Source organism: Micropterus dolomieu, linkage group LG22 (assembly GCF_021292245.1).
Source record: "Micropterus dolomieu isolate WLL.071019.BEF.003 ecotype Adirondacks linkage group LG22, ASM2129224v1, whole genome shotgun sequence".
Lineage (NCBI taxonomy): Eukaryota > Metazoa > Chordata > Actinopteri > Centrarchiformes > Centrarchidae > Micropterus > Micropterus dolomieu.
In genome coordinates, this window is record NC_060171.1 from 33,114,916 (window position 1) to 33,141,679 (window position 26,764).

Below are 26,764 nucleotides of genomic sequence, written 5' to 3' on the forward strand. Positions count from 1 at the left end.
AAGTACTCAAATCTTAACAGGTTTGGTTTGGGGGAGAACACTTTCAGAATGTCTTGATGCTTCAAACACTTAGTTTGAAGCGCTCTGAAACCCAGAGGTTTGTTCAAAACTTTTTCTTGCCCCTTATGACTTATTTTTAGCGATGTAGCTGCTTTCCTTCATCTCTGCAATTACATCAAAAAAATCTGAACAAAGGCCAAAACAACCAAATTAAGAGCCAAGATGCGATAAACTAGAATTGTCCTTTAAAAAGTGACAAAGTCAAACAGGCTTAAACCGGCTGTGACCGTGAAGACGGATGAGATGAAGGACTGAGGAGAGGAAAGGGTTTGTGATGGTGTCAGGTGAGGTTAGGATGGGAGGGTAAGGTTAATGACAAGACAACTGTGTTCAGAAATGGCATTATTAAAAATGAAATTGAACGACCGTGAATAACAAATTCTTATTATTGATCACATCTAAGCCCTCATATTCATCTGTGTAGTACAATTACAACCCAATGCCACACATTAACTGTGAGCTCCTTTAGAGCAGGGCTGACCCACATCCATCCATCTCTTACTTACTTAGACGTACTGTACTCTCACTCTCTGTCTTCTCTGTAACCTTCCTCCATATCTCCAGCCAGCAGACTCCCGTGTCTCTTAGGAGGGGGGTGTCCCTGCTAGCACCCCGTCAATTCCACCTGTCAATCAAAATGCTTTGGGATGATGATTGGTTGTCATGTGTCCCCAGGGCTTGTCTTGTCAGTGAGGCTGACATACCTCAGATTACAGTCTGGAGTTTGAAATGAACTTAGCAGAAGCTTGTTTTTGTCCCATGAACACACACCCCAGGAAAAAGTTTTGTATGTGGGTCAGCATGAATGCATGTTAGACTTTATGGAATAACATAAAATACGACTGCATCCAATCAATCCCAGTTTTCCTAGTCCATTTCACTTGTTGCCATCATGCAGGTCCAGTGTAGGGTATGCAGAGGGAAAAGAGACAAACGTGAAAGAAAAGAAAGATCAGCGTGGATGGTGGTCAGTTATTTCTGTTGTTTGCTCACCCAGTCCAGCTATTTTTAGTCTAATCTGGTTTAATCCTGGCTAAAACTGGTTTACACGTGGAATGTTAAATAATTGTGGTTAACTGTTGTAATCTGGCATGGATCAAAACCCAAACTGAGAAGTCCAATCTTTGGTACTATTTCCTCTGTTCCTTCTCCTGCGTCAGTTCACCCAGCCGAAATTTCACTCCGGTTATGTACAATGAAAACATGTAGTTTGCTGTTAGTTAGCTAAGTAACTGATGTTGCGGATTAGGCTGCAACCAACCATTACTTTCTGTTGATTTAAAAAAAAAAAAGAAAAAAGTTTTCATTAATTAATTGTCCAGATAGTCAATATAAAACTATGACAAAATCAACAAATCCTCACATTTCAGATGGTGGAATTACAAAATATTTCACTGTTTTTTTGATTATTAACTTTTGAACAATCAACAATCAATCAGATGTCACAATATCTGCTAATTCCTTTTCCATCGACTGAGTCCCAATAATTAATTACTCGTTTTAGCATTAATAAAGATAAAGTACAACTACTAACCACTAGCAGGTTTTTCTTTAACATGTTTGAAGCAATCAAATCTCATCTCATCAAGCAAAAGGAGTGTGACGTTCGAGCATGTAAATACATTTGTTTATATGGAGTGCTTTATAATACATAAGAAATCTGTTTATCAGTTGCGTGCCTTATGACCATTTTTTCTCTCTTTTACTGCAGCACAAGGTAGCTCATATAGAATGAGAGCAAGCTAAAAACAACATGTGTGCAGTGAAAAGTTGTGACTTGTAACCTGCAAGTAGCAGCTCATGACGAGCACTCGAGGCCAGCATCGCCCTCTGCATCCATCACCCACACTTGATCTGCACCACATATTGTGACTGACACACACTCTGTCACACACTCCTCTACCATCTCCTCTCTCCAGCCTGTCTGTGAGGTGTCACTCCCCTCCCCCGTCCCTGATGATTGATAGGCACAAGGCCCTAATCTAAAAGAACATTTCTCTGTGCTGTCCGCTTGCTATCAGCCCAGCAGCTCCCATGCACCCAGTGTGTGAGCCCATGGCAGGCCTGGCGCTGGTGGTGGGACTGGACATTGGCACTCTGATTACCAACCTATCAGATTCACAGCTTCTCCTGCAGCCACCTCACCACATCCTCCAATCCCTCCTCTCACATAAAAATGCACTTTGGCACATTTGTATTACTTGTCTGGGTGCTCATTGACCAACCCTTTCCCATAATGGTAAAATTGCACTGCTGCAATATTAAAAAAGCTACTGCTGAAGTAACTTCGGGTGTTCGATCTAGATACAGTTGGAACTTTTGAGTAAAAATGTAAATTAATTATTTAAAAATCATATAATGTGATTTTCTGGATTTTTGTTTTAGATTCCGTCTCTCACAGTTGAAGTGTACCTATGAAAAAAATTACAGACCTCTACATGCTTTGTAAGTAGGAAAACCTGCAAAATCAGCAGTGTATCAAATATCAAATTCTCCCCACTGTATATTATATTGATCATACTGATACTCTGGCTGGGAGAGATATAATAAACTCATGGTAAAACTATGATTAACATGTGATGTTAATGATACTAAAGCTATCAAATATGATTTAAGTCCTAATAATAATGTTTATTTAAACAGATTCTGAAGTGAACTGATGTTTAATATGTCTGTACTTGATGATCTGGTTTCCCAGCGGGGGTACTCCTCAATTTTTTGTTTGCATTCCAGCTGAATAATATCACACACCTGCTTAATGAAACGTATTAGGAATATACAATAACAAATATTAATTAAAGGCGTGTCATTTATGTGCTAAAGGAATTTTATTTAGTTAAATAAGTAATTTTATCAATTAGATAGATATTAGACTGCATAGTGGACACATGATCTGAGTGCCTCCCAGCAGCTGTAAATAATAGTTTGTCAAGAAGTTTTCAGGTGGTATGGCATATAATTAACGTGCTATTTGGTATAGGCGTCTCTATTTTTCTATTATTCTCTATTGCTCGTGGGATGAGGGCAAAGCAGGCTTTGGTCCATGCCCCATTGGGTCCGTTCTGTGCCCACAAGCACAAACACCCACTTCACAAGAAATAAATAACACACACAGATGGCACAGACAGTTGAGTACCTGATATTCACCATGAGGGAATAAAACTGGAAAACAACATAAGACCTCCTGCAGTGAGAAGCAGAGACAATGGTTACACTATAACAGTGGAGTTAATAGATCATTAAAATTGTTATAATCAAAGGCGTAGGTTTCGTGTCAACATTGGAGGGGACACCTATTAAGTGAGGGGACGTGTGCTCCACTCCCACAACATTCTGGTGAACCTTTCTGTACCAATTTCTGCCTTTTTGCATCAATTTTGAAAAACACAAAATTAAGGTGGGAATTCAAATTCATTAAGTTTTCTCATAATCCCTGCTGAGTCAGCACACATGCAGGCATGATTTACTCATCACTCCTCTTTTGTGTCTTTTGTTTGAAAAAGTAACCTCTTTAAATGTGCATATTAGAGAATAAAGTAATAATGTACTCTATAATGTCGGTTAATCATGTCATGTGACACGCTACTTCAGTACACACAAGAACCAGTACAGAAAATTGCAGAAGAACATTTAATATTCAGCAATTCACATTAATATAGACACCACCACTGACTATTTGTGTAACAATGAAGCACAATATAGCCAAACATTGTCCAAACATTTTAAAACTCACTTTGAGCTATCATTTGGGGTGTTAGTGTTAAAATGTCTCACTTTTGCTCTAAGTGAAGCCCTGGCCCTAAACTGATTCATTGTGGCAGTGAGGACCAACAAAATCTTATGTTTTTCGTATTTTGTTGTCATTGTGAGGATGGTAGAGCCATGTAAGTATAGAAGTGTAGTATCTTGCTTTCTTCTCATTTCCTCATCCTCATAATATCTGTCTTATCATGTTCTGTCTATTTCTCTCTATGTCCTCTGCAGTATCTCTCACTCACCAGTTTCCTTCCTTTATTAGACAACAATCACTTGTTTCCCCAATTCTTAAGGGGATTTGTGTGTACAGCAGCGATAGAAAAGTATTTTGCCAATGTGCTGAAGTAATATTGGTTATGAAATCAACTGTTAACAGCATGCTCTACAGTACTCCACATGGAGTTTTTTTCCACTTCTATCCAGGAACTTTGATTCTAAATTAACCCTCCAGCTTTTACAAACGGACTATAAATACTTAAAAGAACTGTAAAGAGTTAGATAAGGGTTAGTAAAAACCAAAACTTGTTGTGTATTGTAGTTAAATTAATTTTATTGCTTTTAGTTGATGCAGAAAATGCTTTTTTTTTTTTATTATTCAGAACAGCATTGCAGCCTTCAGTTTCCTTCATTCAATCGGGAGATATAAACCTTACTGTGTTGTAGGATGGAACACAAATAGATGAAGCTGAATCATAAACTCTTTACAGTTTCCTCATTAAAGATTCTCTAAATTCATTAAACAGATTTATTACAGGAAGATGCTTTAGTGAGCGGTATTTGTGCACTCTTTCTAGATATGGACACTGAGTACTGAGGAGAATCTCTGTGTTTTACAGACCTTCTTATGTTCCTTGTGTTTGTTCGCTTCACTCTCTGCTCTCTTCTCACTCTTGTCTGTTTAATTGATGAACCTCTAAATGACCCTGAGTGTGTCGAGCAAGTCTATCACTCTTTAACTTTTCCATGTCTCCTTCCCCGGTCCGCGCTGCCGATACCAGCCTGATTGAAATGTCCTTTTTCGCGGGAGCCAGAAGGAGTTGTTAAAGCAGACAGGAATTAATGATTGAATTAATTATCGGAGTCACATACCGTACAATTAATTTTGTGGCTTTGCCTCAGTCTTTTTTCCTCTCCCCATCTGTGCGTAGAATGTCAAGAAACATTTTCTAATTAATTTATGTGTGATTATCAGGGATAGTTTCTGGAAGGTCTCCACTTTCAATTTGTGACAGGCTACAGAGGAGAGAGGGAAGGCTGGGAGAGAGGAAGGTAGGAGTGTGAATAAGGGAGCGGCTGTGCTTGTGAAGTGCGTGCCATCTCACACACACACTCATGCACACGCAGTTTCGCATTAGAATTACTCCCAAGAATTCCTTCCTTCCCCTCGAGTCATTTCTCTCCAGACAGTGTTGTTTTGCTTTGAAACTGAATATCGGAAAGTTTTAGACTGTTTCCTTCTAAACAGAAAGACAGAGAATATAGATTTTTATTTTAATTGATTTTGTCCTGCTTGTAAAATTCCTAACACTTTCTTGAAGGATTGGTTTGGATAAATCTACCTAAATATAGTCTGATTCAGTCAAATCAAGTGAGTATCTTTATCTTGACATGTGTTTGACAAGTTTTAGGCAAGTGTAGAAAAATGCTATGAACTCAGAATACTTTGAAATATAGACATGTAAATAGATTATATTTATCAATTAACAAAATGCAAAGTGAGTGAACAGAAGAAAAAATTCAATCATATTTGACACACAAATCAGGGATTTTACAGGCATATTGTCATTTCTGTGTGTACACATACATACAGACTTGCCAGTTCTATCGTTCACTGCTGAAGCTGGTTCACATCATTTTAAATTCACATGATTTCCCTCCCTCTGTCTCGTGACTGGTTGGATAATGCTGGACTTTCTTTCTCACATGCATGCAACGCGTTTTTTTTTTTTCTTATCAGCAATATAAAAAAAAAACTGTGTCTGGTGATTGAACTCTAAAATGAAGTTTTTGCATGTGAATGTCAGTATTCTTTGCATTTGTTTGTCCTCATTGAGGAGAGGAAGAGGAGAGCTCATCTCATCAACAGTAGCCCTGTCACTTGTTCTGTTTTCACCCCCTTCGTCCTCTGAACAGGAAAAAAAAAAAGCTTTTAGTTTTTTCCACCTTATTTTATCTTTCTTCGCATATTTGTGAATTTGCATGTTTGCTTCTTGCTCTTTTCTGGTGGTGTATGTATTTTGTAGATAAAAGTTCAGCAGTGCAGTTAAGAGAAATTAGTTGGGTAAACAGTGGTAAATGTCAATGATAAAGTTCTGTTGAAGCTCATCTGATTAGCGGGGCTACGCAGGTGTCTTATCTTGCCTGTGCAACAGAGGGTAAAATGGAAATGATTGCGTGGTCCTGAGCAGTAGATGCCTATCCCAGAAATGTCTATCTGCCGCTGAGCCAAGCCTGCCGGACTCCAGGGACCCAGGGGTGCTGCATGGAAGATCATGGAGAGAGAGACAAGAAAAAGAAAAGGAGGCGCAATCAGTGCTTGCTTGTTGTTAGATTGGGGCCCTTTATCAGCCAGCATTATAACTGACCTGAGTGTCATTAATGTGAAAGCTGGGTAGAATTAATAAATGCAAATTTTTGACTTTACCAAAATAACTAAAGAAACATGAACATTGATAATCAAAGTTATGAGATAATAAATTAGCAGGGTAACAATGAGTGCACTGAATTGATGGTTTAGTGATATGAGGTTCAGATGTGTTAAGTAAGCCAATAAGATGGATATAACTATTTTGTAAGAACTCTGAAATGTATCTGAAATATATTTCTAACAGAATTCTTTTTGTGATTTAGTACGTTTGAAACTCTCAATCTCTAAAAACCTTAAATGAGTCTTAGCAGACTTTTTTTAGAAATGTGTAGAGACTTGCTTAAGAAAATCTAGTTTATGGTTTAGAATATGTATATCTTCACAGCAAAAATCTAGAGAAAAGACTGGAACAAGACCAAGATTCCACCTAGCTGCATTAATCAGTGTTTTTTTAAATGACATTGAATCAAATTACTAAATTAACGAAAGCTGCTCAAACCAAACCACAAACTATGTGACATGTACAGATTATTACTGTAAGGGAGTTTTTTCTTATGTGAATCGAGGGTGGAGCATGTCTGTACAGATCGGAAAGCCCCCTGAGGCAAATTTGTGCTTTGTGAAATTGTGAAATTGGGCTATGTATTTAGTATTGACTTGAATTGTGGGATTAATTTCAGGAAACAAAATACAAATGTGTGCATATAAGTGATCAAAAACGTTACCTTTGATACCTTTCTGGCTCTGTAATATTGTAAATGTGTATTGTATGTAGTAGCTACGTGTAAACATAGAACACAGAACTGTATCTCTTCCAACATTAACATAACTCCAGCATCTGGCCTGTGTTTTCCATGAGGACCAGAGAGAGAATAGGAAGAGGAGACGTTGGGATTTGTCATTCACCAGAGGTTAAACCCCACCTATTAGTGCGGGGTCAGAGTAGCACGCAGATAAAGATTTCCTGTTGTGTGGTGTCAAAATATCAATAGCTCCGCTGCGATGTGCTCATTTGATATCAACAATAGTCTTTTTAAAAATCAATTAGGCCGGATAGAGGAGAACATCAGTGTTGGGTTACACCTTTCTTTTTTCCCTTTATGCCTCATTGATATCCAGTCAGGCATTCTCTTCGTTGATGGTGTTCCTTCCTATTGGATGACCAGGTGATTACCTCTTTTTGACAACTGACGTCATCATATAGTTTGTGGGTGTGTTGCAAGTAGAATTCCATCTATAACTTGTTAAAGAGGTGGTATTATGCTCATTTTCAGGTTCAAAATCTTATTTAGGAGTTGTACCAGAACAGGTTTACATGGTTTAATTTTCAAAAAACACCATATTTTTCTCATACTGCACATTGCTGCAGCTCCTCTTTTCACCCTGTGTTGAAGGCTTTGTTTTAGCTATGGAGTGATACATCTCACCTCTCCAAGATCTTTGTTGGGAGTTGCACATGCGCAGTTCCTAGTTAAGGACTACTAGCCAATCAGAAGCAGAGTAGGTCGGGTCCTGAGAAGCCAGTAAACACGGCTTTGTTTCAGCTGTACATGTTGCCGACCAGCTTGGCAACATAGACTGGAGCAAGAGTTTCAGAGTGGTGAGTTATTAACCTGTAACAAAAGTATCTTTCATCCATAAAGTTTTAACTGAGCTCTGTCTCTACATCACAGGAACAACTTCCTGTCCACTGACTGCCTGGAGGGTAGCTAGTGTTTGGAAGGGAGAGGAGAGCTGTGTGCTGCAGCTCACTGTTTTTCCACCTGTGTTTTTGAGGGCATGTTGGAAGAGCAGCTTGGCGATCGTTAAATGAGGCGCATTTTGCCTTCATCCCTGTGACGTCACAGGGTTCAGAGCAGTGTTTTCAGTGGGAGATAGGAACTCCCTTTGGGCTGGACTTTAGGCTTTTTCACTTTGCAAACCTGTTACATGCACAAAAAAGGAGAGGGAAAAAGCTAAAAAGCATAATATGACCTTTTTAAAATCTAAACAAAGTTTTATTGTTAAGGTGATGGTGAATTAGTAGAAATGACCTTAGACATAAATAACTGTGGCCTAGTCGGCCATGATTGTCTGTCCTGCAACATAACATTTCATTTTAAAGAATTTAATTTAAAATACTACTGTTGGTTTATAAAGCATTGAATAGTATAGGGCAGCCAAAATGCATTTCTGATCTGCTACTAGGTTACGAACCACAAGACTTCTCAGATCATCTGGGTCTGCTTTCTGTTCCCAGAGTCAAAATTTGAGACTTTTCTGTTTACTCCTGCCTTTTATTAAATTAAATGTGGGACTATTTATTCATATCTTGGAATGTACTGCAACAAAGTTTAGTCATTCACATACATACAGTAAATATACCAGCATTTGAAGATACTTTATGTTGAGAACAGAAAATGCAAGAGGATCCAAGGTAGTGCCATGTGGGACTTGACATACTGAAACATTTATGTTTACAAAGAATCACCCATTGTGAACAGTTGGCTCCTTCTAGAACAGTTTCTGTTACACCCACCTTCAGAAGCCAAAAACAGTTCTACTCAAGGTCTGCTCAACATCCATGCACCCCCTGCAGTGGCTCTAAGCCCCCTTATGTTGGCCCACCCCCCAGTTTGAGAACCACTCTAAAAAGATTACTTTTTATATTATCAATATTTAATATTGTCGAACCATTGGTTCCAAATAAGAAAGAAATATATTGGAAACAAACTTCTGACATGTCTTCCAGCTTGCCAGCTTCTGAACAAACCCGCAGTTGGATGGAATCAGCTTTTCCATCTTTGGGTTAGGGGACCGTTTTGGATTCTTTCAAAAGTTGTGGACAGTTTCCACTAAGTAAGCATTTATTAATATTATGACATATCAGTTAAGATAACAGCTCATCTACAGGCTTAATTAATTTTCCTTCCAAGCTGACTATACCTAGACATGTACAGTATCATCTGAGAACTCAACAATTAATCTCCCTGATTAAGTACAGAAGACAACTTTTGTCTCTCATATTATTTCCAATAGGGCTGAATGTTAAGTAGTAGCAGGGCTGTAACGGTGCTGAAAACAAGACCGACACCGCAACACAAACTTCCACGGTCTCGTGTCGCGGGTCCGTGGGACAGAATGGCGACACACCTACTCCCGGCGACAGTGTTTACTTACTAACTAAATCTGCTCCCTTTTTCGTCACTGCTCTTTTCCACACACTCACCCACACACTGCTGGTCTCTCACTACAAACACAGCCGCTTGCCACGCCTCTTTCTGTCTATCTCTTTCATAGCAACAGGTGCACCGCATGTGGATCGCTCCGTAATGTCCACCATGTCCGCGTCTTGTACCGTCATACCCGATAACATCCCTCTCTGTGTTTCTCTGCAAAATGCTAAAATGGGTCGCCAAATATAGCCTGCTTAAGCAGCTGCTAACATACGTGGGCGGCCCCCAAGTAAAGTAAATGGAGGAAACACTGTATTAGAATTTTTGGCAAGCTGTGCGCCTATATTTTGTAAATGTTACACAGTAAACCTATTTTATTATCTTCCAACTGCGAAGAAGAAAACCGAGGTATGAACCGAATCGTGGATTTGGAGAATCCTTACAATCCTATTAAATAGACATCTTAAATCATTTTAATGTAATTTAATTTTGTAACCATATTTCTTTACTCAAAAGTGGAGATATCTTTCTGCAAGTCTGCCTGATTTTATGTGCTGCGTTTTAAGCTTTATCTTTTTTTTTTTTAAAGATAAAGTCATGATGTGGTGTTACATTCACTGACCTTTGCAGACTTGAGCATGTCCAACAAATAACTTCATCAAGGCTTCCATAAACATTACAAACTTTCCATCACTCACAAATGAATCAGCATTAAATCTTTTTAAAATATCTGATATACAGTCCCAGTTCCTGCCTTAGGTGATTTTCTATCCCTGCTCATAAATGTAAAAAGTTTTCAAAACCAAATCAAAGTTCTGGGACTCGGAGAACAAACAGTATTGACCAGTATGCTAGTTCACCTTTTGATGCTGTAATATCAGCAGTTGTGTAACATCAGTGAAGTTGGCAATAGATGCCATCTTTTTTATGATTTGGATTCTTATTTTTATTTTTTATCAGCATTGCACTCATTAATAATCTAATTCTCCAATAATGGATTTAATCTGTGAAACATAATAACTTTGCTTTGTGTGATTTCCAGGGACAAAACTCACTCATTAAACAACAGAACAGTCTGTAAGCTGGCAAGACAAACAACACAAAAAGACGGTACTGATCCAAAAATTCTGTAACAACATCATCAGCACTCTCTCCTTCTCTCTCCCTGTAATTCTCTCTGCCACCACCCCCCCACCATCACATGCACTCATCGGTTAATTGTGTTAGTCATTTCATTAATGACGGACTGATTGTTTTATTGTGTTGGCTCGTCAAAGAGACCTGGACGCCCCAGCGGCTGCTGAAGCGTCCGTATTGATAAGCCTTTGTGTATATGTGTACGTATGTGTGTAGCTGGTGACAGCGGGTGTTTATTGGTGTGATGGTGTGTACAGGCTGGATGTGTGTGGTCACACTGTGTGTTTGGCTGCCATGTGTCAACGTGTCATCTTGTGGACCTGTGTGTAATTTGTGTGTGTGTAAGAGAGATTGTAAGATTGTGTTAGTGTGTGTGTGTGTGTGTGTCAGCTAAATGAGTGAGGCAGTGTGGATACTGTGGAGCTGGTTGATATTGATAACAAACCCATCCTGCCCTGTGTTTTGGGGAATGGGTCATCTAGCACTGACAGAAGGAATGGTGTGTGTTCACGCTACACATACATTACAGTGTATGATAGTGATGGGGTAGTATAATAGAGCAGTGAGGGTAGTACTAGCCAGTGCAGCCATATTGATAAGGAGTGCTGGATTATTATGCAGGTCGGTGGTGGGCAAGAGGGGTAATTAACAGGGATTAGGGTTGTTGGAGGCCTCATGTTACCCCAGTGAACATAGCTAACCTGCTGGGATTAGCAAGCAATACTCATTAGTGGAGGTGCACAGATAGCACTTTCTCTCTACCAGTATGAAAAGGCAGAATTTTATTGAACAGACTCCATGACAACTACTTAATCCACATTCACCGATGTTGCCTATTATTAACCAGTTCAACTCCATTATTTACATTTAGCTGGATGTACATGTTTTTACATGTGTTCATCAGATGATCAGTAATAATGATGTCAATGTATGTTAATAATAAATAATGTAAATTTATAATGTAGCCAGTGGGGCTGTCACTTTTTAACAAAAACACAAGACTAAGAGTCTGCAGCCATGCTAGTAGCTCTGTGAAGCTGCACTTAGGTTCAGCGGCGCTTTTAGCTAAGGGGTAATGTCAGCATGCTAACATGCTCACAACGACATGCTTTAAACGCTGAGCAGGTATGATGTTAACCATTGCTGTGTCTCAAATTGCATTCTTCTGTACTTACACCTGCTATATTGAGTTCATAAATGCGTTCACACTGATAATAATGGCAAAATGCAGTGCACTATGAGTACCCAGATGGTGTACAACAGTCAAAAAGTGTGGAATGCTAGACACTCCTCAACAGTCGCCATCCTGGCTATGTAGCAGAAGGGGAGTTGAGAGCTGCTCTGGTGAACATAACACCATACAAATGGAAATTATGAACTGTTGCAATTTGCCATTAAAAAGAATAGCCGGTGAAAATTCACAAAACACATGGAAGTTTACTAACAGAAGTATCCTAATTAAGACACAGCCTGTTTACTATATTGGTTTAGCATGCTAACATTTTCTAATTAGCAATAAATACAAAGTGCGGCTGTGATTGATGCGAATGTGTTTAGTATCTAGTTGTAAACCACTATTACACCAAATTTAAAAATCTGTTCTGACGCTGTTGCATTCAAATACTCACCAGGTCCTTAGAATTTATCCTTTTGGCACAGCAAATGGTTTGTACATAATATGGTGGCAGTTCAGTAGTTAAAGAGATTGCCATTCCTAGAACCATGCTGCTAGCATGGCTAAAAATCAAGTTAGAACAAAAAACAACAATTTGTTAAAAGAAAAATTGTCTGTTGAGCACGGCTGGATATTTACCTCCATTTGCATTAGAGAGGAAAATAACAATTGCCTGGTTTAGTGATTGCTGAGCAGGAAAAGCAATAGACTGACACATAGAGTGACATGTAAATGCCCTCTCACTGGAGTACAATGGCCTGTTGCACTTATAATTTAAATTTTGAATTTAAAGTTATTACTTGAAAATGCACATTCCAACGGTAGTCCAAATTTTTTAATTCCAAATGACAGGTAACATCTCAAAATTAATGGCATTTTGACCGGGTCTTAACTTAAAGGATAATTATTCCAACCTGGTCTATTCCCCATAAAAATCCTCTATGGGTCACGCTAACTTTGTACTCGCCTCCCTCCTAAGTGTGTACGTATATTGGGGCAAGCGTCATTCTGTGTTTACTTTCAGTAAAAGAGGATGTTCTATGAACTTCAAAGAGGATGTCAGTGCAGATTTATCTTCTGATTGAAATACAAGTAATTTTGATTAGATTTTTTGCTCATTTTGATAAATTAAACGCTTCTTGTATGGAGTTCTCTATCTTATCCCTTATCAAGTTTGCCTTTATTCACCTGCTTTTATGCACATTGCATGCACAAGTGGAAATGCTCAAAATTTAAAAATAAACAGCTGTTTTAGTACATGGCTACATTGAAAAAGTATAGAAAAAGAGAAATAAAATTAGTGGCAAGAGAAGCATATTTTAACTGAATACACCTTGATGTTGCGGTGCCTGCTTTAAAACCATTCATTGTGAAAATGGTTTCACTCCACTAGAGAGACCAGAATTTAAATAATATAAAGAACAGGATGTCAATGATGTACATATCCACAATGTTGCCATGTTGCCCTTGTTTATTTATCTTCCTAGCTGCACAATAGTTTATACAAACATCCCAGTTGCATCAGAGGAATCAATTCCCTATACAAATTAGAGAAAAAAACAATCGCATTTTAGTTGGAAAGCAGTCAATCAGATGCCATGACGTATCAGTTTCAGCTCATTTTATTTTGCTTAAATCTCAGGAATGCACTTAAATCTTTTTAAATATTTAACTTTAATAAAGGAGTCAGCTTCTTCTGTAGCAGTGCCTGGTAGTGTTAGCTTTTTTTCATGTGCATCAAGTGCACCTCAGAAGTCTCCATGAAAACATTTAGATATTTAGGTTGGCCTCGACCCTGCCACAACAACAAATGACCCGTTTGATTTGCCTAAATGCATGGTTACAGTACATGAAGGGATGTGATGCAACAGGTCATGAAGGGACTAGGATAACACGTGTTCACCTCTAATACCTTACAAACTAATGCTTGTGTCGGCCTTGTTTATAAGTTAATATCTGTGTTAGCTCACCGAGGTCAAATCCTCACACCATTTCACAATGCGGGTCAATTGAGCTGGTCAGGCTGATAAGAGTCCCATGTGGTGAGGATTGGCCAATGACACAGAGGCAGACTGGACATTGATGGAGTGTTGAGATACCGAGGGTCAGAGTGGCCAAACTGAGGCCCCATAGGACGATAGGAGATAGGATACTGGCTGGCCAGGCCCTGGACTTCAGACTCTGCAGCCAGCAGGTTAGACTGTCTGAGGAGTCATGTTTGGGTTGGCACTTGACCTGGGACTGTAATGTGACGCTGACCTAGCTCGAACCTAGAAAACATGTGTCCAAAAACCCAGCAGAATCTGACCTGAACAATCTGCATATACTCTTTGATTTATTCTAATAAAGAAGTGCGACTAGGTTTTCTGCAAAAATCTTTGGGAAATCGAGCTCCACCAAAGTAATTCGTAAAAAATTTAGCCTAACCTGACCCAAGCACAACAGTTCAGGTCAGCTCTTGTTGCGTCTGGCATCAGTGCTGTGCTCTCATGTGCACCGGGGCAAGAGAATGAAAAAGTAGGCCTGGTATACCACGACTGGTAAACAACGTGTGCTAACACAAGTGCAAGCTCTTAATAAAGTATGTGATGTAATTTTTCGTGTGCAGACTCGTTTGGATCCTAATAAAACAGATTCTATCAGGCCAACCAGTTCCGTAAAGTTTTATCACTGTGTGACCTGTGTGTTATTCATTATACCGCATTGTACAGAGTGTCATTGCAACCTTGAGCTCTGAGTTAAGAGAAACATACCACTTCCTGTGTGACTTTGCCACAACAGTCTTTCCGACAGCAAAATAATATATTCAACCGCTATTTTGCTTTCGACTTACTTTATTAAATTTTCTTCTTCTCCCTGCCTTGCGTCCCTTCTACTTTCTTCCCTCAAACCACTCTCCTTCCTGTCACCCCTTCCCTCCTCCCCACCATACCCCCCCCCACCACCCCAGCTGTGGGAAAGGCCTTTTATCAGCGTCTGTCCGTTGTTCTCTGGTGGGGATAGATATAGAGAAGATAGATGAGTGTTTTGACATGGAGAGTGTTAGACAAACACTCTTATCGGGCCTTCCACTTTAGACTGACCCCCCGAAACAGTCGCCTGAACCATGGACGAGATGGGGGGGGGGGGTTGTAGGGAGGTTGGAGGAGAGGAGGGGCTGGGAGGCAGATTTTGTATGTGTTTTGATCAGAGAGAGAGTTGGACAGTCATAACGAGGAAGCTTTTTCCAGAAGTAGACCTTGAGGCTGCTCGTGTAGCTGAAGCAGCTGGCATTAATCCCATGTAGTAACTGGAGTTCCCACTGCTCAAACTTGTTCATTTGTCCTCAGATGTACAGAGACTTTCTAAACTACAGACCGATGATCCCCCTGCACTCAGAGCTGTGTCAAGTTTATAAATAGACGGATCAGTCCTCCATGCCTCCTGGCTAACTGGCTCTATCTGGGCTGTAGCGTGCTCAGACCACAGCTGTCAGTACCCTCCTCCCACAGTTATCACTTTGAGGAAGTTCACAAGACGTTTCCCCTGTTTGAACAGACTGGGACAGAAAGTGCTCAGCTGGTATCAAACTCCCCCTGCTGTTGAGTTGTTGACAGTTTTTGCTGTATGGTCTGAGCTGCCGCAAGGGTTTGGGTCAAGTTCAAGACACATGCTGCTTTTGCCAAATGTTTTTTTCATGCGGTGTCTGCTAAATGCTGTGAGTCATGTTTCCATAGTTTTCCAGTATATGCTTTGAATGGCTGAAACCGATAATTGGATGAGATATTGTTTCTACCAATACTCTGCATCTTTAAATGTTGCCCTGTTGATGCCATAAACATTCCCAAAATGACAAAACATCTACTATTCATAAACTTAAACTTTCATACGCTTTATAAGTAAAATGTGATTGGTGAGCCTGAGGTCAAACTGTACCTTTAAAATGATGTGAATGCTTCCAAATGTTGAATCTTTAAAATGGTTTCTTCCTCATATTTATCATTGAAGGACACTGCCTGGATGAAGGTCAATATCCCTTCAGCACACTGACATGTTGAAATATTTGTCAGACCTACAGTTGGCTTATTTCTGCTTCCCTGACGTTAGGAGCTTCTCTCTTCTCTCCTCCCACCAGATGACCTGGAGTTAAGTGAAGAAGGTGGTGACAGCAGGGTGGTGGCCGGCAGGGACCTCCTTGCAGACACAACGTGGGGCCCATACCCAGGAATCCTCCAATCAGAGGGCAGCCCAAATGATCAGGAAACAGAGGTAAGAGCTCTAATACGACCACTGTCTCTGGCGAAGACATTCCAAGCATAGTCATTTATGTTATTCTCCATGATGAATCCCGTATGTCTTTTTAAAAATAATAGTAATAATTATCTTTATTTATAGAGCACTTTTCAAAAAAGTATTTGAAGTGCAAAGAAAATAAAACACAGATAAAAACAAAATACACGATTAAAGCAAGAAAACAAAATACAGACAAAATATATATAAAACAAACTAAAATCAGGCAGGGCTCTCCTATAAAAGTATGTTTTAAGAAGGGATTTGAGAGTTCACTGACTCAAATGATTTTTAATGAAGATCTAATAGGAGGATCTAGTGAAGCTGTGATAAATACAAACACATTGTGACACCGTTGATGAGCTTGGAGTTCAGTCCAGTCCAGAAGTCTTATCATCTCAAACTCAGTGTAACAACAGCTGATGACAGCACACACTGCACAGTGTGTAGGCAGACCATGTATGATGTTTTTCTACATATTCTAAATTCCATCGGTAATATCTGACGTAACTGTTAAGCATAATCATGTTTGTATTATTAGGTTTTTAAAACATATTAAAACTGTTGATTACTGTTTTATTGTAACTAGAATAAAACCGTTGAAACTGTTTGCTGATTAATTTATTAGGTGATTGATCAGAAAATAAAGGAATTGTGATGATGCATTATTCACATAAGTAGTTTATTTAAAAAAAACTTCACAAATGCATTAAATTGTGTAAAAGATTAGCTTGCTTTGGACTAGTTCTAAAATGAATTGTTAACAATTTGGTCATTTATCAAGCAAAAATGTTGAACATTCTCTGGTTCCAGCTTCTCCAATGTGACGATTTTGCGCTTTTCTAAAGATTTACTGCTGTTACTGTCATTATAAAATGAATATCTTTGGGATTCAGACTGTTGATTGACAGAAGAAGCAACCTGGAGAAGCCATGGCCTCTGTGGAATTCAGTAGTATTTTTCACACTTTCACACATTTTATAGACTAAACTAAATTTGATTGATCAAAAAAAGCTACAACCAAAAGTATTTAGTCGTAGCCCTATTTCTGGCTGTTCCATATTATTATAGAATGCGTACTAGCTTTTTTAGCAGTTGATCAGACAGGAATCATTATTTTGAAGAAATCAAAAACACATTATGCAGATTATTTGATAGAGAAAATAATTAATACATGCAGCTTAACGTAGGACAAACCAATGAATGTATATAGAGGAAATCTTGAGGCTTTATAATAATATATCTTATAGTACACATTTTGCATATTGTAACACTGAGGGGAGAGTAACATGTTGTTTTATTGCAGCAGGCTGAAGTGAGCCCTTCAACTAACTGAAGGGATAGCAGTTGGAAAGGTCAGGGGTCAGTCGTGTAACAAAGAGAGACAATAAATAAGCACCATATCACATTTGTGTGTGACAGTGGTTGGAAATGAAAACAGCTGCGTGTATCTTAATGTGTGTGTGTGTGTTAGTTTGGAACAGTGTGCGGGACCGGATGGAGCCCTATCAGAGGCTGGGTTTGTGCATCATGTGCAAGTCCATCTAATCATATGATACTGATGCTGGGAGAGGCTTCCTGGCATGGAGCACAAACTTGGACAAATGCACGGACTCACATGCAGGGCCGTTCACACACAGGCTACCAAATTTTTGCCATGGATCTACCTAGCTACACCTGGGTTGCTTGTCTTATCTCCACCCAGTTCAAATAAAGCCAAATGGAGTTTATACCACACATCTGGGGCTTCTACTCTCCTCTCCTCTCCTCTCCTCTCCTCTCCTCTCCTCTCCTCTCCTCCTAGCCCTCCCCAGACTCCTGTTCCATCCTTTCCCCTCTTCTCCTCCTCTCCTCCCAGCTCTCCCCAGACATCCGCCTGTCTTTTATCTCCACATGGCGCCATCCTCCTGGACAACAAACCCCAGTGATTGATTCCTGCTTGATAGGCTCTCATTTCTAAGATTTCGTTTATTATCAGTGAGGTTCTGAGTGTACAGATAGATGTCTGTGTGTGTGTGTGTGTGTGTGTGTGTGTGTGTGTGCATGAGCACTGACTCACACACACGCGCACACACACACACACACTCACCCATCACCTTTTGTTCTTCCCCTCCCTTCCGCTGCCCATACCGTCCTATTCCTCCTCTAAACTGTAAAACTTCTTTTGAGGGCTTTGCATTCATATGGAAAGCATCTCGTTCTGACTCTTAATACTAATTTTCTCTCTTCTCCCTCATTTTCTGTCCCCCTCCTCCCCCTCTTATCTGTGGGCAGAAGAAGTGAGGAGACGGACCTTCAGTATCTCCTGGAGATAGTGGCAGTAATCACACATTCCTCCTGTGTTTCACCCCCTGTCACTTCACATCCTCCCTTCTATCCATCCATCCCTCCCTGCCCCAACCCCCCCCCCCCCCCCCCCCCCCCCCCCCCCCCCCCCCCCCCCCCAGGTCAGCAGGGGTCAGGGCTATCTTCCATAGTATGTTAGAGATGAGAAATCTGCTCATCCCCTGCTACTCTACTAAAGCCCAAGCCATCACACTGCATTGCTTGATTGGTTATTAGAAGAGTTATATTCTAAGGAACTTTTCCATACCTTTTTACGTAAAGAAGTACAAGTGCTGTAAAGGATGAAGAAGATAAATCCAAAAAGAGGCACCTTAGCAAAACAGGCATTTTGTTGCACAGTTTCACACCTGTAAACTGCCCCTTACAACCTCAAAACCGATCGATGCCCCAACCCGATTCCTTACTGTATATAACTGCTACAGTACTATACTAGTCTTTCGACCCTGTCGCCAGACAAGAATGTCGATTTTCTACAAAACCAACTTTGCTGACTGTTAGGGAAATATCATGATGACTGTAAATCAAAAGGCCACCATTATTTGCAGGAGTGTAAGCGTGACATGCAGAATCGTCCATTGTGGATATTATTTCATGGGATAATGTATCTTCATAGTAAGTATACCAGAAATCAACATACTTTACTGTTTTATGTAAAGTAGAAATTATAGAATACAAAGACATTACAAATTACACTTAACAAATTGTCAGCAGAATGATTTCTCAGATATTTTTGTTTGTTTTATGTGTTCCCAGAGCTGTTCCACCACTACCCACAATTCTTTTTTACCCAGCTGTGAGCTGCTTTGACATTTTCTTTGTGGGAGAATTTTGTAATGGTTGGTGAAATTTAATTTGCAGCTGCAGATAAAAGATTAAAGAAGTGAAAGTACACCTAATTTAGTGTATTAATACCTAACTAAAACAAGTGTATTAGTTACTACTCTGTTGGAGAGGTGAACAGCATTCCTCTAAAAGGGATTTCCTCATCCCCCATAGGTGTTCATTTGGGTTAAGAACTGGTCTCTGTGATGGCCATAGTATATGATTCACATTATTTTCATCCTCATCAACCATATAGTGAAACTCTGTATCGTGCATGGAAGCGTATTTTTTACTTTTTGACTCGTGTGTCTTATTTAGGAAATCTTATTTCCAGAAGGCAGAGAAGGACAGAACTCTTACGCCTACTATCCCTGCATTATCTATTGCTTCCTGTTGATCATATAGTGCATATAAAAAATAAATTAATGGATGAATTTGATAATTTAACATAAAACACACAGCCAAATCAACATGGAAACGCTGCACAGATAAATGGGAGAAATACATCCTGTGTTTTAAATTTGTAGATAATGATCCCAAGACAGAAGGTACGGCACAAGGTACTTCTACTTTGGAAAAACAAATCTATACAGGTGAAAAATTTGCATATCGTGCAAAAGTTCATTTATATCATTTATTTATTTATTCAACTTAAAAGGTGATACTGATATATTATATAGACTCATTACATGCAAAGTGAGATATTTCAAGCCTTTATTTGATATAATTTCGATGATTATTGCGTACAGCTTATGAAAACCCCAAAATCCAAAAATTAGAATATTGTGAAAAGGTTCAGTATTGTAGGCTCAAAGTTTCACACTCTAATCAGCTAATTAATCCAAAACACCTGCAAAGGGTTCCTGAGCCTTTAATTGGTCTCTCAGTCTGGTTCAGTGGAATTCACAATCATGGGGAAGACTGCTGACCTGACAGTTGTGCAGAAAACCATCATTGACAGCCTCCACAAGGAGGGAAAGCCTCAAAAGGTAACTGCAAAAGAAGTTGGATGTTCTCAAAGTGCTGTATCAAGGCACATTAATAGAAAGTTAAGTGGAAGAGAAAAGTGTGGAAGAGAAAGGTGCACAAGCAGCAGGGATGACCGTAGCCTGGAGAGGATGGTCAGGAAAAGGCCGTTCAAATGTGTGGATGTCTGCATCAAGAGCCACCACACACAGACGGGTCCTGGACACGGGCTTCAAATCAAGCCGCTCCTGAACAACAAAACGTCAGAAGAAAAAAAGAACTGGTCTGTTTCTCAGTGGTCCAAAGTCCTCTTTTCTGATGAGAGCAAATTTTGCATCTCATTTGGAAACCAAGGTCCTAGAGTCTGGAGGAAGAACGGAGAGGCACACAATCCAAGATGCTTGAAGTCCAGTGTGAAGTCTCCACAGTCTGTGTTGGTTTGGGGAGCCATGTCATCTGCTGGTGTTGGTCCACTGTGCTTTATTAAGTCCAGAGTCAGCGCAGCCGTCTACCAGGACATTTTAGAGCACTTCATGCTTCAGCAGACGAGCTTTATGGAGATGCTGACTTCATTTTCCAGCAGGACTTGGCACCTGCCCGCACTGCCAAAAGTACCAAAACCTGGTTCAGTGACCATGGGATTACTGTGCTTGATTGGCCAGCAAACTGGCCTGACCTGAAGCCCACAGAGAATCTATGGGGCATCGCCAAGAGAAAGATAAAAGACATGAGACCGAACACTGCAGAAGTGCTGAAGGCAGAAAGCAGTGCCACAGGCTGATAGCATCCATGCCACGCCGCATTGAGGCAGTAATTCATGCAAAGGGGCCCAAACCAAGTACTGAGTACATATGCATGATTATACTGATGGAGGGCTGACATTTCTGTATTTAAAATCCTTTTTTTTATTGATTTCATGTAATATTCTAATTTTCTGAGATTTTGAATTTGGGGTTTTCATAAGCTGTATGCAATAATCATCAAAATTATATCAAATAAAGGCTTGAAATATCTCACTTTGCATGTAATGAGTCTATATAATATATTAGTTTCAACTTTTAAGTTGAATTAAGTTGAACTTGTGCACGATATACTAATTTTTCGAGTTTCACCTGTATATTAAAATGTGGCTGGGCATGTTGATTGCCCTCTATCGCTTTGGACATGCTGTCATCATCCGCTCACCTCAATACATTTTTTTTGCCCACCAGTTCTTTCCTAGCTGTCTCTCCTTCCTCACCTCTATCTTAGTTATACCACCTGTCTTCCTCAGTCCTCAGCCTCACTGGGCTCTGTGAAGCCCCCAGGCCTCACCCCCCCATCTCTTGGTGAGATTGGCATGGCCCACACGGCAAGCCTGCCCCTTCCAGCATTGCCCTCTCTCAACTTCTCTCTCTCAACAAATTTGCTTCTTATTTGGCCCCGGACAGATAAGCTATCAGTTTAATACGAGCCCTACCCAGCAACAGAGCTACATCAGGGAGCATTTTGGCTATGCATGCACACTCTAGCAACACGTACACGTGTACACAAAGAGACATATCAAGTTCAATTACATTCTTTTTTATCTAAAACAATACAGAATTATATGTCTTTGATGTGGTCTTAGTTTGTGTGAGTGTTATCGTGTTGGTTGGGGAGAGTTTGCTAGTTCTGACAAATCAGGATGTAGCAAAGAGAGTGCGAGAGAAAGAGAGGCAGTTGGGATCCATTCCTCGCTCTCCATCCAGCAGATCTCCTTCATTAGATTAGTGGCATGTTAACTGGCCTGTGTCATATGGAAATCTTGCCATTTGCATCTCTTGAGAAAGAGGCATAAAACCGTTTATCTATTTAAATATATTCTGGCTGATATGGCTGTTGGACTTTAGAACAGGGTATAATAATGTTTACTGATCAACTGATCAGCAGGCTGCTGATTCCTCACAGTTTTTGGTTGAGTGAGCAACCAGGTCCTCCTCAGCCAGCCTCCCATGGCAACCCAGGAGCAAGCACACCACTGCTGCAATTCTGATTGGATCGCACATACCAAATCTGATATTATATCTCCTCTCCTTCTGATTGGTTCCTGCTTTAATTAACTGATAGTTCAAGTGCATGTGATTGGACCAAAGTTGCAGGATTGTTGTGCAATTTCAGCTCAGATGAAGTCTAACCTAGTGTTGCATCTGTTGCATCTTCCTGAAGGACAGATGTCCAAAGTTAAATCTCCACACTTTACCACAGGTGAAACTCCTCTTACAACATTGTAGCTATTGTTCTCCCTCCTTCAACAGCACCCAGAAGCTCACCCCACCCCAATCCTGTCTTTCGTGGAAAGGCAGCCTGAAGGCACGATCCTAGAAGGAGCAGAGTAAGGGAGTTCAAAGCGTTATCACGCGCCGAACGTCTTTTCATCATGTTTTAGAAACAAGCATTCGCACTAATCCCCCAATAATCTCTCCAGGAGAACTTGGGCGATAAGGCGCGCCACCCACGGCTTTTCAAACACTTTTTGGGTAGTCTCTTCTCAGTCTCTATCTCTCCTACCCTCTACCTCTTCTACTCGCCTCTCCACTTCCTCCTTCCCTCTCTCTGGTGGAAGGACGAGTGAAGGTGATCTTCATCTTCTCCCTATTCTCTCTTGAGCTGTTTTCTCTCTTCTATTTTTTTTTTTGCGTTGAGCCGGTTTGTTTACATCCTGATTCTGATCTTTATATTTTATCTGGGCTCATCAACAGTGTTTCTCTGCCTCTCTGTTTCTCTCGCTCCTCCGCCCATCAAATTAGAATGTTAATTAAAATGGTGCTCCTTCATAAGATGACAAATCAACGATTACAGTGAATATTGAGACACCTTCTTAGATGCCCCCCAGAAGAACGCAATACATAAGGAACACTCTTAAAAAAGGAACTAGAGAGCAAGAGTTTCTAACTTAAACACAGTGAAATAAAAAAATATTAAGACCTTATGAGTTTTAGCTTTGTGCTTTTTAAACCGTTTTGGAAGCCTGTAATTTTAAATATCTGATCAACCATTTTTGATTATTTTTTTCCTTAGTTTATTTTTAAACCTTTTACTGTGAGTATAGCAAGCTTCTTTACTTATCCTAATACAGTCCGTTGCAGTTCGTTTCAGGAGTTAAGATGTATTTTTAATCTCACAAAATGTGTTATGTGTTTTTGTAATTTGCTAGAGCACAAAAAGTATTTTAAAGATTCTAGCTGCCTCACTGGGTAGGGGTTCAGGTGGAGTTTTACTGGATTTATAAAATGTTGATACTGGTATCGCGATATGTGATCCCAGAATGCTCTCAATACCGGACGATAAGAATGGTGTGCATAACACAGTTTCGCCAAGAACTAGTTGAAATACTTTTATTATATTTATATTGTACTTTATTTTATCCCTTTTATTTTATTGTATTTTACTAATTTTATATAAAATTTTCATGCTCTTATCTTTTTTTTTTTTTTTGTATTATTCTTTACACTTGTTAAAGCACTTTGTAACTTGTTTTTGAAAAGTGCTCTACAAATAAGGATTATTATTATATTATTATTATATTGTTCAATGGGTTTAGTAACAGATCTCATCTGGGTTTTCCAGGCATCTCCTACAGTTTGATACATTATTACAAACTTTATGGACGAAACATTTTACATACAGCATCAAAAGCACTACAATAAATGCATATTTGAAACTTAAATGACCCCATGATGTCAAGTTATTTAATTATTCACATTAAACATATCAAAACTACATTTTGATGTTCATAAAGAACCAAAGTCATTTATTTGTCAATTTACAGCACAAGGTTACTCAATGAAATGTAAGTTACATAACCTTCATGCTACACACACGGGGCATATACAAATATTACATATTATTTTGTATTATAATTAAATAAATAAAAATGCATTCATACTGTACATACCTTTTTACATAGTATATAGGTGTATACAGTATGTATTACTATACCCAAAAAGTAATAATTCTGGGTTCATTTTTTAAAAATTTGTATCTGAGGTAATGTGAACAGAACATATAAACATAAATAACAATCATACATTCATTTATAAATATATTTTTATGAATTAGGTTTAAAAAGAACACTTCATAGTTTATCCTCATTATTTCTGCTTAATAGTTGCTAAAATAGTTTATTTATATAAATTTTTTCAAATGTTTTCCTAAGCCACCTATTCATTTTAATGGTGGGCTTGGTTAAAAACTGTAGTTTGCTATCCATGTTTATTGGGGTTATTTTTTTTTAAGCAGTTAGGCTACACCTTATTGTTGTGCTTATCAAGTATTGTGGCTCAAACAAAGACTAGTTTATCCTCATTCTTTTTTTAATAAATGCTTTTTTAATGAACTTGCTACATTTAACAACATTTTCAATTTATTTTTGATCTGTTATGGCCTATTTATCTTCCTAAGTCACCGCAGCATTGTGTTCAAGTTAGCGTGGTTTGGAGGAGGTGTGGTTTGGACTTTGCTTTACTTCCTTCGCTGCTAATAATAATAATATTATTATTATTATTATTATTATTATTATTATTAATAGGATGCGGTTTGGAGGGTGCTAGAGGCCGCAGTTAGACCCTTCTCTGGGGTTGCAGTATCATTTGGCAAAAGCCTTGTTTACATTGCTAAGAGTGCATGTCTATCCATCCCTCTATCCATTATCTTCCGAGTCGTGGTGGCAAGGCTAAGCAGGGTATTCCAGACAACCCTCTCCCCAGCAACACTTTCCAGCTCCTCTTGGGGGATCCCAAGGCGTTCACCGACCAGATGAGATATGCAATCCCTCCAGCAGGGTTCTGGGACTACCCAAGTGTTTCCACCCAGTTGGACCTGCCCAGACGACCTCCAGAGGAAGGTGCCCAGGAGACATGTTTATCAGATGCCTGAACCACCGCAACTCTCTCCTTTTGACGCGAAGAAGCTCCTCACCCTTTTTCTAAGCAGAGGTGCAATTCTAAGGTTCCCAAATCGGACACTCTCCTTACCTCGGCTGCGCCTTGAGGCCCTGTCCATAAATATCATAAACAGGATTGGAGACAAGGGGTAACCTTGTCACACAACCACAACCACTGAAAACATTTTTGACTTTGTGCCGGGAATATGAACGCAGCTCTCACTTTGGTTATTCATAAACCAAATGGCTGAAAGCAGTGGCCCTGGTACCCCGTACTCCCACAGTACCCCCCACAGGATTCCCTGGGGGACATGGCCATAATCCTTCTCCATGCGTGTCAGCCCAACAATGTCCAACTCCTTTAGCATGTCAATGCGAATCTCATCCCAGAGAGGAGCTTCTTGACTGGCTCAGCGACCTCTGCCATGGATTTGGGTAAGTCTTCAGACTCTGCCTCCTCCACAGTGGTTGGTCAGGTAAAAGTGTACGTTTGCTGTTTAATTCATTTTTTCCTTGCGCTCCACGGTCTGTTTGAACAGCGCAGGTGAGGGAGCTGTTGTTAACCATTCTGGCACTTTTGACAACTTAAATGAAGATATTTTAAAAAGCTCATACAATGTGTCGTGCGAGCCATGTCTGAAAGCAGTGAAAAGCTGGCATCATAGAACATTAAGATATTGGGATAACGACTCACACTTTTGGACAGTCTTTCCTGAAAGTCATTCTTGGTGTTGCATTAATTTGTTCATACAAAATGTGACTGTTGTTAAGACTGAAAAAGGGAGCTTGAGGGAAAACTTAAAACTTGTAACTTCCCCTGTACTATATACTTATTTAGACTATTTAATCAATGGCGGCGCATCACACACAAAAAAAGAAGACACTACTTTCTGTGTCACCACAAAGTGAATGCTGATCTTTCTGTCCTGTACTGTGTAGTGTGGTATCTTCAAATCAGTGTGGTGTACCAGAGACTTCATGTTCACTCATTCTATCAAATCAAATTCAGTCCCTCTCACATGTTCCAAGTCCCTTGATATCAGAATAAGTCACATTAAAGAAGCTAGAGCTCTAACTGCCATCTTACTGGGACCTCAGACTCACTTGTCTCTTCTAGCAGTATACAGTGGGTACGGAAAGTATTCAGACCCCTTTAAATTTTTCACTCTTTGTTTCATTTCAGCCATTTTCCAAAAATCAAAAAAGTTCATTTTATTTCTCAGTAATGTACACTCAGCACCCCATCTTGACAGAAAAAAACAGAAATGTAGAAATTTTTGCAAATTTATTAAAAAAGAAAAACTGAAATATCACATGGTCATAAGTATTCAGACCCTTTGCCGTGACACTCATATTTAACTCAGGTGCTGTCTATTTCTTCTGATCATCCTTGAGATGGTTCTACACCTTCATTTGAGTCCAGCTGTGTTTGATTATACTGATTGGACTTGATTAGGAAAGCCACACACCTGTCTATATAAGACCTTACAGCTCACAGTGCATGTCAGAGCAAATGAGAATCATGAGGTCAAAGGAACTGCCTGAAGAGCTCAGAGACAGAATTGTGGCAAGGCACAGATCTGGCCATG

The 26,764-nt window shown here is 39.6% G+C and overlaps 1 protein-coding gene and 1 long non-coding RNA gene across 3 annotated transcripts in view; one reads left to right on the plus strand and one right to left on the minus strand.

The window, feature by feature from the left end:
• The window catches only part of zfpm1 (zinc finger protein, FOG family member 1), a 117,764-nt gene that overhangs the window by 70,634 nt on the left and 20,366 nt on the right, over positions 1 to 26,764 (plus strand). The window contains exons 1-2 of one of the 2 annotated variants that reach the window (XM_046037065.1): positions 2,482 to 2,505; positions 15,984 to 16,117. In XM_046037065.1, coding sequence (XP_045893021.1) covers positions 2,499 to 2,505; positions 15,984 to 16,117 — 141 coding nt within the window. In that variant the 5' untranslated portion in view covers positions 2,482 to 2,498. Of the gene's footprint in view, positions 1 to 2,481; positions 2,506 to 15,983; positions 16,118 to 26,764 lie in introns of those variants that run through there. The other variant, XM_046037064.1, reaches the window with a different exon arrangement.
• Positions 5,948 to 12,622, minus strand: LOC123961577. The gene is made up of 3 exons (XR_006822747.1): positions 12,509 to 12,622; positions 12,324 to 12,432; positions 5,948 to 6,294 (listed from the first exon to the last, which is right to left on the minus strand). It is a non-coding gene; the product is annotated as an uncharacterized LOC123961577 (long non-coding RNA).